This window comes from Ips typographus, linkage group LG4 (genome assembly GCF_016097725.1).
Source record: "Ips typographus isolate SLU linkage group LG4, UJ_Ityp_2.0, whole genome shotgun sequence".
Lineage (NCBI taxonomy): Eukaryota > Metazoa > Arthropoda > Insecta > Coleoptera > Curculionidae > Ips > Ips typographus.
In genome coordinates this window covers 2,957,877-2,971,422 of record NC_138425.1, presented here as the reverse complement: position 1 = coordinate 2,971,422, position 13,546 = coordinate 2,957,877, and the positions used below count along the sequence as shown (strand labels likewise).

The 13,546-nt window shown below is 32.7% G+C and overlaps 1 protein-coding gene across 2 annotated transcripts; it reads right to left on the bottom strand.

The window, feature by feature from the left end:
• Nucleotides 1-33: 33 nt before the first annotated feature.
• Pcif1 (Phosphorylated CTD-interacting factor 1) lies at nucleotides 34-13,488 on the bottom strand. 2 transcript variants are annotated; one of them, XM_081977706.1, is made up of 11 exons: nucleotides 13,389-13,488; nucleotides 12,856-13,334; nucleotides 8,479-8,632; nucleotides 8,298-8,419; nucleotides 8,104-8,236; nucleotides 7,385-7,520; nucleotides 7,129-7,329; nucleotides 6,938-7,075; nucleotides 6,586-6,875; nucleotides 4,101-4,370; nucleotides 34-4,048 (listed from the first exon to the last, which is right to left on the bottom strand). In XM_081977706.1, the coding sequence occupies exons 2-11, from the start codon at nucleotides 13,217-13,219 to the stop codon at nucleotides 3,832-3,834; spliced, it is 2,025 nt and encodes a 674-aa protein (XP_081833832.1). In that variant the 5' UTR covers nucleotides 13,220-13,334; nucleotides 13,389-13,488; the 3' UTR covers nucleotides 34-3,831. The 2 variants fall into 2 exon arrangements, with proteins under 2 accessions (XP_081833832.1, XP_081833831.1); XM_081977705.1 differs by having other exon boundaries at nucleotides 12,856-13,439.
• Nucleotides 13,489-13,546: the final 58 nt, after the last annotated feature.

The following is a 13,546-nucleotide window of genomic DNA, read 5'->3' as shown; positions in this document are numbered from 1 at the left end:
TATCTTCGGGTATCAAATAAAACAACCACCAAATCTTATAGCAGTTTTTGTATAATAACAAAATGTACTTATTTATGTAAGTGCTTAATAAACTTAATCTATAAGAAAAATAACTTAAAAAATTACATAGATAAAACTCTGTCCTACCTATAAAGTGTAAATTTTTCGACTATCTATAAAAAAAGGTTTATGTACATGAGAAAAGATGTCATTTTCTCGTAGCTCGAGACAAAATTGTTGTTTTCAGGTACTTTCGCTAAAACGTTAAATCTTATTCTGTTAAAGGCGAACTAGCAATGCGTGTCAATTTCTGTAAACGAAGACACTTATCCAAGTTTAGACATTCAATCGTCTGGATTTGTAAATAAAGATTATACAGTAAGGGCCGGTATTTCCATCTGCTAATAAACATCCCTATAAATACATTAGACAAATATAACTTAGTTGAGTATATCAAACGTGGAACAAGATTTTTTGGAGGAATAAAGCAGTTTATTTGAAGAATTTTTATTTGATACACCAAGTAGCTATAATATAGGGATAATAGGAAGGCAGCCAGAAAATGAAAAGCGGTTTGTACGTCTTGCTCATTCGGTTTGGGTCTTTAAATCAAAAATGACTTATTAAAATAGAAATTTTAACAACCTTTCTGTTATATGCATCTGGATGCATATTACTTTACTGTAGGAAATTTTGAAGAAATCAATTAGGTACTGGGAAAGCAAGTAAAAATAAATTGCTTTATTAGCAGATAGAAATACCGGCCCTAAATATAAAGAAAATAAATTTAAAATAATCTTGAATCCTAATTTTGACGTTAAGGCTTCGAATTAAGCGTAGAACAAAACCTATTGATTAGTTTATTCTCCCCCCTAAAAAATCACTCATGAAACATAATAAATTAAATATGTTCGATATTTATTATAGATAATGAGATATCATTAAACAGACTGAGTTAGAGATGTTAAAACAACTCTTTTGCATTGAAGAATACTCTGTTTCTAAAATCAATTTTACAAATTTTAAAATTGTACGGATCAAGTAAAATTATTATCAATTGATTTTAATTTAAACTTACCAGTTTCAATGTATAATAATAACAATGTTTAAACCAAATTTAGGAACTTGCAAAGTTGTTTGGATTATCTAAAATTGGATATGTAAACTAATACAGGGTTGCCCACCGGAAACGTAACAATTTGTTGCGCAACGTTTGTCGTGCAATGAATTTTAATGTTTCGTGTGCTTGTAATTTCCAGTAAACACACTGTATAAGAAAGTGAAATGAAAAAAACGTTAATCCTAGCAAAAAATCAAACTTTCCTAACTGTAAAGTAATAACAATTACAAAACTTTCCAATCCCAATAAATTAATTAATCACAATGCATTTTTCATTCCACCTAACACCCTGAAATTAAAATCATGACTCCATTTCCGTAATTTCTAATTGAATTCGGTGAGTGGAAAAATAGTATAACTCTAAAATCATACTTTTGAGAATAACGATAAAATATTATGTTTTGTAGGAAAAGTCTAAATGTTACCATAACGTACAGACTAAGGGACAATGTTGTGTATAAAAATATTAATAAAAATTCATAAAATCTGTACCAAAATCGGCATTAAGAACAATATTTACGTATACGGAGTTATACGATTTTTCCACTCACCTTTATTAATAAATTATGCAATCAAAAAACTAAACGTCTTTAATAGGCAAATAATTTTCTTTTATGTTGCGACTAGATATTTTCGATTGCACCAAATCATAATATGCTTTACCTACAGTAAAAAAAGGTATATAAATGCTTCATAAAAATGCTAAGCATTGTCCGTCGTCGATTTAAATTTAGTTCTCGGAGTGTTTCAGTAATTGCAATCTGCAAAAGTCCCACTCTCTCTAACGCTAACGCTACCCACTGAACAGAGTAGATCTAGTTTTGTGAACACAACCTCAGTCAATTGTTATTTTTTTATATATTAAATGGGCTGGAATTCTTAAATGTCGATCCTGTTCTAATTCGCTCAGTACAGACTTGCTAAGCTAACCAATTGAGGGGCTAATATTTAGTAATGCAATAAAAAGTAGCTAAAATACCAATTCAAGATCAATTACTCATTTAAAATATCGTTAGACTGCAAGAACTAAGTGTCGTAAGGCTACAGACTTACAAGTATTTATTTTTGTTGTTCCCTCCTCTAGGTCCTTGAAGTTTTTTAGTTTTAAATTTAAATTCAATTTTATTTTATAAATAGTTTTAGACCAGGAGCGAAACTAATTAAAAGTGCCATAGGTGTAAGTCATCATTTAAGAAAAAAAGTTGTTTGCTCCAATTCTTCAATCATATTGCCCCTTCACGGCGGCAAAGTTCTCAAATTAATATCGTTTTTTCAAAATAATTGTTAACCCTGTATCAATTATTTCAATACTTTTTTTCCTACTAGCTGACTTTATTTTGAGTCTTCTGCAAAATTATTGTCGGACATATCGTTTTTCTAAAAAGAAGTACAATACCTTGCAACTCATCACTAAATTCATTCATTGTGGAAAACATTCACAATAATTAGCTAGACGATGAAAAGAATTATAAAATTTTTTTAAATTCTTTTCAGCACAGAGTAAAACAGTGAACATTTTGAATATTTGTTATAAAGTTTAGCTAGTTAAGCCAAAATTTAAATCCTCTAACAGGGTTATGAACAATTTGCGGCGTGCTTTCTCAGGAGGTACAACTTGTGACATTTTACAGTTTCACGGAACTGTTTTGACAGCGGTCAGATGACTAATAAGCCTGTCATTAAGCGTCGAGTTCGACAAAGTGGACCACGTTTTCCCAACCAACCCGAAAATAGCTTATCGGTAATTTTAAAGCTCTCCTGGTATTACTTCTCTTCTCTTCATGGAAAATTCTCGATAATTTACCGTTTTCCGAAAATTCTTCTTGGAGAAAATTACCTTGAACCATCTCTAAGCATAGCATACCTTGCATTTTTTTATTACTATACAGGGTATTCCAAATATCCCCTACATTTCTCCACAAGATGGAAGCGGCAATCATAAAATTTTGGAGTATCACTTAAGGTAAAAAAAATCTATCTCTTGTTTCGCATTTTAAGATACTGCGGTCGGTAAATAATTTTATTAAAATGTTATGTTTGAAAATTCCTGTAATCAGCAGTTCTTCTTTAAGTGCCATGCAGATTTCTGCGTAGGCGTCCATCGTTTCCCTCATCATATGATTCTATTATATGCAGCATTTTGTAGTGCCTGGAGAGGAAAGTTGAGAGAAGTTTTATCCAGCCAGTTTTCAGCTCAAGAGTTTAAACTTTAAGAAAAAAACAATAACAGGTTTCATTGTTGACTAAAATATCTGTTAAACTAGAAGGTGGATCCACCTTTAATTTATTATCGCATATTTTAGTCAATAATGAAATCTCTTGTTCTTTGCTTAAAGTTGAAACTAAGACAGCTGGCTGGATAAAACTTGTTTAAACTTAACTGATAGACATTTTCAAGGAACATATAAAGTTTGATTAAAATAATTTCCTATCCACTAAAAAAGTGGTGGGTGTTGAAAATCCAGCTACCACATTGTGGCAAAAGGTAAACCTTCCCGAAAAATTTGGAATACCCTGTATTTCTATTAAAATCACTCCTCAAATTATATTATCTTTGATGTAGGTTAGCTTAGCAAGTTTCCAGTTTATGTAAAACACAATCAAACATTACCCAGGTATTGATCAAAAAACTGTCTCACCCTGAATACCCAATCATCTCAAGACCAATTCCTATGGGATTCCATCCAATAACACTATATTCGTAACTTTATTTACGTTGCAATAACTTCCTGGGGTTTTTCCGCAGCAGCTCCTTGTCTAGTAGGGCTAAGTAATTCCTGTCTATCTCTTTCTCGTTCTCTACCCGGCCTAAACGCTTCTAAAAGAGCTTGAACTCGCTCCTCCGTAGGTTCCCATTTGTGATGCCCCGCGGCATTTTGTAGCCAAACTATTACGGTGCCGTGATTAGATCTCACGTTCAGTTCAGTCCTGTATATCACCCTCACTTAACGAACAAGTACTTAGGTTTTTGTAAACTTACCTATTTAAAACGTGTTGAAAGCCGTGCCGAAACTCGTGCTCGTAAGCGGGGATTGTGACTTGTTTTCGTTTGAATTGACTGCTTTCTAAACGAACTAAAGCGGCGGGCGTGGGTTCCCGATAATCGGGCACTAACACTATGAAGCTCAAAGGTTCGGGGCTGTCGTGCAATAGTCGTTCCATGTGATTCACTGAAGCCTCCATCAGTTCTTCGCAGTACGGCGGATTTGCTTCAAAGGATCCGGACACAGCTTTCAATTGTAAAAAAGGACTGAAACAACGTTTCAAATCACAGGACTTAAGTTGGTTAATGCGGTGTGTAATGTAGATAAAAAAACCTGCCAGCCGCCTTGGAAAATTTAAATATAAAGAAGAAAACTAGAAACTTGAAGAAAACTTTTTGTGTGTAACGTTAGAGAATTGTTTAGCACAACAAGATACAATCAACAGTGTGTCAGTAGAAAGCATTCAGCAAACAATTTTTTTTTGCTTTTTCACTATACAGTGTTAATTATTTTTCGTTGTTTAGTAAAGAGACCTTAAAAACGAACACAGCTACAAGGTTGAATAGAAATTGCAGTTTAAAAAGACTAAATCAAAATCGTTTTTCATGTTTTCAAAAGGATCTTGGGTCACTAGATATTTAGCAAAAACTAATTTTTTGCGGCTTTTATTCCATCTTGACGGTTTATTATTGCATGAAGAAAAATTTTGTATGATGTAGATATTTGTGAGCTGAATAATATAAGCTAATCAGATAATCTGTGTAACTTGTCATTCCTGATATAGTATATGTACAGGGTGTACGGATTTAGTGTGTTTTGACAGGAAAACTCCATTTCCCGGCTAGATAGGAAAAAACTAGTATACATGTCTAGAGCTCAATTCTTAGATGGCGTTTTTCAAATTTTGAACATTTTTTGTGTGAAAACACTAAATCTGGACACCCCAATGAATAAAAAAATACAGAAAGGAGCAATAGCAATCAAAGAGGGGAATAAAATTGGGGGACAGTATGACGGCCGTAAACTGTCAGAAATCGGTAACGATAATCAATCTGCTGTTGCCCACTATTCACAAATCCACTCGTCAATAATAATTCAACTAATTTAAGTTTGCAAAAATCAACCTTTAACGGACCGAAAAGCAAAACAAACAAAAAAACTTTGCGGTTTTTAGCTTCAAACTTCACATACCGCCAAATATAAACAAAACTGTTTTACGACTAACTTCGAAAGTTTCATTCAATTGCGCAGTAGGTGAATGTGGGGGACAATGATGGCGACTTCCGTCTCGGTCGCTTAAGGCACAAACGGGGTCCTCCTGATTCTTTTTGCTCGAAGGGACACCCCGTATATCTTTACAATAAGAAATTTTGTAAATAAAGATCTCTGGTTTAAACTCGATGTAGTAACCCATGACCCTTTTTTAAAAAACAGAAACGGTTTTGAATTGATGTTCTAAAACTGCAGATCTTTCTCCATTTAACCAACTTTGTAGGTCTGCTAGTTTCCTTTACTAAGTATCGAAAAATACTCACCCTGTTTATAATAAACGATTCGGTAAAATAAACGATTTTTTTGGCAAAAAAATGACTGTTATTGTCACACGAACACAAAAACAAAACAAATAATGCCTGCTTTATACCTCTCAATTAACAATTAAACTAAACTTTCATTTAAACTAAAATTAATTTATCAAAGCTGAAAGTGAACTTACAAGCGAGCCCATTTATACTTTCAATTTACACTAAACTAAAATTAATTTTAAATTAAAGTTAAACCAACTTTATTAAAGTTCGGCTTAATTCGTTTAAATTCGTTGATTTTCGGAACTATCACTGTCATACTTGTCATCACTCATGATGTAAATTGCTGTCTTCAATTGCGATACGTAGTCTATTAGACTTGAATCGTCTATTTCCATAATTGGATTTTTTACCGAAAAAGTGGTTTAAGAACAAATTTTTTAAATTATTTTAATACAAATTTTCTTTATCCACAAAACACGCGTAATGACGATGACAATAGAAACGTCAACGTCAAACATCAACGTCGAACGTCCAGTAAGTCAAAACAGTCATTTATTTTTCTAATTATTAATTTGTAGTATAAACCTAAACAAGATTTCTTAGTTTAAATATTAATTTTAGTGGAAATTTAAATTTAATTTAATTCTTAAATGGGAGGTATAAAGCAGGCATAAATAAAAATAATAAATAAAACATATATTTAATCGTACTGACTAATGACGTTTTCTTTTAATACACTTTGTGCAAAACTAATGTATTTGTAACCTAATCTGTATCAAATATCACTGAAGCACAGCACTAATTCACTAGTTTTGCACTAAATGTACCTGAAAATAAATAATTCACTCAAAAATAAATTGGGCAAATTAATTATATGTTATCCCCTATTTTTGTCATCCCATATAAAAATTTCTTTTTATTTCCACTGTATCCAAAACTATGTTACTTCACTTACCCACGACTACCAAAGTAGGAATCACAATCACCAAATGCTGAACAGTACTGTCTGAAGTAGCAGTTCAAAGGTGAAGAAAAACACTCAAACGTCACTCCAAAAGCCTTGTTCAGACACTCAAACACCGTAACCGGGAGGGATTGTTGTGTGTCCCTAAAATCCAGATTGGCGTTATTTGGGGAAGGATTTACTCCTAAAAACGTCGCGTAACGTTTAAGCATCACCCACACGCGTGGAATAAATAGCTCAAACTTTCGATCGTCGAAGCAACTATGTCGGTAGAGTTGTTCCTACATTAATATAAAATGTTTAAGCACTGCAAGCCTACAATATCTTTAGGTTAAAAACTTACCAACTTCTGAAGATACAAACTATTTATAGCTAAAGTATCACCTTGATACCGTAGCATCGCTTGGTCCCTATCTGGTGAATACTCTACAACAGGCAGTCGAGGACATCCAATAGCAAATTGCACTGGATAACACCAAACCTAATAATCTCTTGTTAGTTTTAATATTTATTTCAAGTGTGCAGCAGCAAAACCTTTCGCACAGCCTGTACAGCAAAAGGATGTGGTGGCAGCTCCATGCCATGTTCTCTTAAAATATTATTAGACTTTTCCCTCACTTTTTTGGCATAGTCGCATGATAAATTGTACAGTTTTAAACAGATGCCTTCTACCGAGGCTCGTACTGTCTCTGTCAAATGTGGTTGACACTGTTGTTTTAAATGGGCCAGTCGATCCTAACAAATCAAGACAGTTTTGTAATTTTTCCAGGTAGCTTCGTAAAATAATAACCTGAAAATCGTCGTATGTTGCCCCAACAGTTTTCCTAAGCCATTGAAATGTTTCATCAACATTCCATTTTACTACTTTCCGACTTTCAGCTTCTGCATTCCGGGACTCCATGATTGATTTCGCTGCTTCTGCCCACCTAAATCATTTTAAAACTGTAAACTATGGCAACTTAATTGCTTGCTACAAACAACTACATACAGGCAACATATTCCTTACATTTTCAAGTCAATTTGAATTATTGTCCTTAGTTGATAATCTTTTGTTTTTGCCATCAACTTTTAAAAATAACGAAAATAACGTACAATTAGTCTATTCTGTTTTTGGAGAAGATTCACTTCTATTTTCTGTATCTACAAAAGGTAGTTTATGCCATTTTTACTTTATCATTAGACACTTTTCCAATAGTTTCCAGTTTCCAAGATATATTTTTCCACACTTTTAATTATTTTTATTATTTTGAATGTATTGTGTCATCTGTAATATCCCAAAAAATAAGATTTTTAAGATATTTTTCAACTAAATTACGGGTTTTGTCCATATTCTCGATACTTCGCTACTGAACCCATTTGCGATGGAAATACTTGCGACTTGATGCAACTGACAAATTTTGCCGCATGCTGACAGTCGTTGCTCTCAAATAATGACGAACAATTGTATCGCATGCAACAAAATTGACCACGATTGCTTCAGTGCCTTTACTTTAAATGTCAAACATATACCTGGACAATTGTTTCCTAGCATCACCAGTAAACTTCGGCCTAACCAATTTGATAGGGATATCATTCATAATTTCCCGATACATAGATAACGAAATTTCGGGATAACAATTACTAGGTAACAACGGATCATATCCTGAAACAAAACCAATCGTGTGCTACTTAAAGACATTGTAAATTTATAAAAATGTAAATACCTGTATCAATAACTTTCCGTTCCATTAACCACCGATTAAATGAATCTTTGGGTGCATCTATTGATTCCCTGGAATGGCACAATTCCTGGTAACACTGCCGTAATTTGGCTAACCAAGCACATCTGCAATGATCCTCAAAATATATGGAGCTACTAAGCGCAGGACTCGGTGCAGTATTTACCTATACGCCTCTACTTCGGGATGCGAGTGCATGTATATACAAGGTGGTCTTTCAAAAATTATCACATTTGTTGGTATTTCCAAGTCCCAAGGACCAGCGAGGATGAATTTTTTTGCTTGGGGGCCTTGAATTTCTTCTGAAGCTCGTCTTTTACCTAATGGTAAACAATACAAAAATTACCTGCTAAATAATTTTTGTACTTTAAAAGATACAAATATTGTACGAGCTAAAATGAGTCTGTGACCTTATAAATTCGTTGTATAAAGTCTTACAGAATCTCCACTTACCATGATACCATATGAAAGTGCATGCTCATGTCAAACAAGAATTCAAAAATAGTGCCTTTCTATACAGGATGATTTGTAACACCTTTAAACAGTTATGAAAATGTACGGGGTGATGTTTTTCCAAAGTGTCTTTGAACCCAACTTTTTTTTGCCTTTTTCGTATTGAAGCTAACAGACATTTTGCTCTCATTAGGTTCAATTTTTTTGTTCTGTCCTGTTTTATGATTAACCAAAAGAATTTAGAAATTAACACGCCAAACTTGAACGACAAAAAAGTTTTCAAAATCAACAACGATTACAAAGATCTATATAAAGTTCTTAGAATTCAGTGGAGTACTACAAACAAGTGTTCAGGATGGATAGGATCCCTAAAAAAATAGTTAATAATTAACCCAACATTCAATTTTACATTACGTTTGACATTTAACCGCAATGAAAGTTCTGCTCACATGAAATTCTCAATAACCATAACTCTGCGTAAAAATAGGTTGAATTTCATTAAAACATGAGTTTTAAGGAAAATTGAGAGTTGAGCTAGTTATTTTTTATTGAACAATTTGTCTGCATTTGCTTCACTCATTATCAAAATATTTGACAAAAAAAACGTTCATCCTTTTTTTAACTTTAACTATTTCAATGGAGTTAGTAAGTAATGTTCAATTAATGCCATCACAACTTAAAATATTATAAAAATATAAAAACTACTCCTGTACAAAATAAAAATTCTGTTCTATCACACACAAATTGTTATCCAAATTAAACTGATAAACAAAATATTTGTTCAAACCAATTTACACAAATATGGTGGTGTGTGATAAAGGATCATTAATCGATGGCTAAGAGCCCCCGAATATATTTTATATTTTAGGGTTAATTACCAATACATAAAAAGGCATGCATTGTAAAATGGCAGAACATCAGTCATTTTTTTTTCGAAATGTTATGCTAGATTAACACTATTGAAAAATGTGTCACTTTTAACTAGCAACCAAAAATTAAGGGATTTAAAAACAATGGCGGAAAAAATCTCTTAGAAATTGTCTACGAGGGGCGTATGCCAATTTATTTACATTTTCCAGGCAGTATAATATTACGGAAAAAGACAATCCTCGACAAAAAGAAAATTGATATGTAGGCTACATTCAAAAAGATGGTGAACAGTGCAAGATATTTTAATTTTCTAAAACCTGGCAAGTTTAAGTGAGCCTGGTTATTGTCTTGTAACATTAAAGTTTCTACTGCTTCCATTTATTGTTTTTTAATTGCAGTCTTGTGAAAATATGCTTATGTTTTCACCTGAAAGTTCTTAATTATTTACTAAAGGGATTTATTTAGAAAATTGATTATAACCAGGTAATAAGAAAATTGAAAACCTTGTAATACATTCAGTTCCTATAAAATGAATATAACTGAAAGCAAAGAATTAAAAACACTGAAAAATATAAATAGGCATGTGTATTGATTTATGCATTTTAAAACCAGGCTCAAATTTCGAGTTGTTATGGAGTTAGTACACTTTTGTTTTGAAACCCAGTAAACATTAAAATGAAAATATGATATCTAATATGGTGTGTATTTCCATAGATATTTGCTGGCCTGGGCTTAGATAAGCAAACCGTTTCAAGACGACGTCCCCGTAGACTATAATATGTGTATCAATAAACTTAAGAAACAAGACATAAATAGAAATTTAATAGAATTATTTATTATTTAATAGGTTAAATAGAATTTTTGTTTCATATGTATATCTAACTGTGTCAGCTAAAATAAAACTGGAACTGTTATTTTTATTTATAGTGTCTTCTTTCCACTTCTGGAAAACCTACCAAAACACCAGTTTTATACTGTATATTATGAAAGTTAGTAAAAATGCACCAGTAAAATATCTTCAAAACTCAGTGATACAAAAATAATTTTTCACTTTCAGATATTTTAACAAACACTGTGTTTCTTGTGGTTTATAATTTTCTTCTGTAATTTCTCATGTTCAAATTTGTAGCACTCTGCAAGAATTAATAGGTTGAAAAAAAATTGAGAATATCCTGTAATAAACTGATTTTTAAACACAAAATTAAAAGCAAGATTTGAAAATAAAACCATTTTACCTCTAATCCCCACTTTAACTTAAATTGCCGACTTGTTAGTTCCGACTTCTTTAAAAATATTGTAAAGCTCTTCAAATGATGTAGCACAAGTTGCTAGCTGCTAAGCTGGGATATTTGGATTTGGTGCAGGTTTGTGGACAAAGGCAAAATGTGGACTGGTCCAAAACGGGTACTGGTTGCTATACAAAAAAAAATGTTTGCATTAGTATTATTAATTCTATATTCTAGAAATTCCCTAAATGTCCTATAAAGCAGATTAGCAACTCTGGTAAGGTGCTTAATTTTTCTATTAATTTTTTTTAATGTTTGATTTGATCATCAGTTTGTTTTCAAGTGAAGTCTGAGTGTTGACAATATTACCCTTTTATCAGCCCAACAAACATGACTGAAGGTTTGTAAGCAATTGGCAGATTTACCCTAATAGTCTATTTAAAAAGTAGAAGGAGCCATTGAAGAAGCCTGACATACATACACAAGCCTTATCAACAAAAATTCACAGATTTTATTTACCATAAAAACACATTAATTTTATTGAAAGTTTAACTAACATAAACATAAAAATTGAATATTAAGTTTGAACTTCCAATCTTATTACCTGCTTTTCACTTATTTTGGATTTGATAAATAGGGTTTTTTTGCATCCCGGTTTTCATTTAATATTTATTTGTACATATTCACTATAAAATGCTTTTCTGCAGGATACTGAAAAGCACTGGAAATGGTCTAATTCCAAGTGCCTTATCCTGGGCTTTATCACTTTTGGTGGGGAACTATTCATATCAGAGCACTGGTTCTTGGCGAAGTTGAATACATTATGCAGAATGGATATTCAAGTGCTGTATTATCAAAAATAACTTTTTTGGTAATATCAATACATATATACAAAGCAGCAGACCTGTCCTCTTTTACAGAATGACAGCATAATATTGCAATTTAGTACTAGGTAAGCTTCCTTTTGTATTTTAGTTTAATTTTTTTACATTAAAATGCTCTTCTAGTCCCTGTGATCTGCTACTGCACTCAAAACATGTTGGGCTTTTTTTAAATAGGGTTTGAAGACCTATTAAATTTATTGTGGACAGGACTGTGTGTTACTGTTACCCCTGTAGTTATTTGTATAGCTCCACTGAGTGAAAATGGACTAACTAATACTTCAATCTTTGAAAAAAAGCCCAACCCCAACATTGCTCTCATTTGTAAACCTTTTTAAGGAACTGCCTTTTTTAAACATTTTGGTGAAAGCCCAATACTTGAACAATAGAAATATTTTTGTATTTTTCCAATCAAATCCCTCCTCAAATCCAAATATCTAGAATATTGGAAGCTGTTAGGTGTACCTACTTATTTGCAACCTTATTTGACTTGAAAGATGACCATGAAAATGGTTTGAGGGAGGTTTGACAGCACTGAGGACTGAGGATGGAGCATATGATGAATAAACTAATAAATATTGGATGAATAACGTGGTGAAAAATAATCATTGGATGGTTGTGTAGGGTTGTGTATAAAGGGCATAAAGTGTTTTAGTACTTTCTTAAACAGAAAGTTAGGCACATTATTTCCCAATCACCCCAGCATTCACCTATATGAATAGAAACTCAAATAGAAGTAGGTACTTGCTGCCACATAAAGTACCACCTTCTTTATATTTACCTTCTTTGAAAAATGTTCCTCAACCTCAAGTAAAGTGAGCATATAAAAAATAAGACTAAAATGGGGTTTACTAAAAGTCTGGCTAAGGATCCATTAAATACATACCTATTTCAGTTCTAGCTACAAATTACACTTAAAATTACATTTACTATTGTATAATGTGCAAGTAAAAGATTAGTTTATAGATTTATTTTAAGACCCTTAAACACAATTTTGAATTAATTTTTACCTTTTATTGAAAATAAATATCTTGCTTCCAAAAACTATTTTAAAACTTTCCTCCATCAGAAGATTCTGTTAATTTATAATAATTATCATAAAACTAGGCTTACCCAATGGTATAGGTGCTTGTATAGGTTGTGGAGGAGCCGGCAAAGGGGGTACTGAAATACCTAGTGGATCCGTTATGGGATCAAACTGAGGTTTTGAAAGAGGAGGCATTTCCCACAAACTCTCTCCAGTCAGCTTGTTCCAGAAGTATGGTCTACTTTCTCGCTTAGACCAAAACTTTTTCCATCCTTGCTGTACAAGCTCAAAAGGCAGTTCATATTCAAAACCTTGATTTATAGGGGGGCCTTGGGGCGTCGTCGGTATGGGCATATGGTGATGGGGAGAAGTCACTTGAACACTGTTTTCATCCACTGGAGGCCACACTGGGCGCTCCTCTGGAGATTTTAACTCAGTTTCTTCATTCATATCTTAACTAGAAAAATTCACTTATTGTTGTTTGATTTACCACAAACTTGGTGCCAGTTTATCGCAGGGAGGCTGGACAAGAACGTCTACTAGTAATAACATTATAAAACTATTACTGAAAAACAAAAAATTAAGTTCAAAAATACGCGATTGGTCCAGTCATGATCACCAGAAAAAAAATTCGTACACTTCCACTTGCGACGCCATTTGCTGACTGAGAAAAATGGAAATTCTCAAAACAAGCTGAAAATGAAATTTGACAGCGCCAATGATGTCAAGCGGAGAAATGTGACACTAAAAAATAAAAATAGATATCTGTAAATGCAT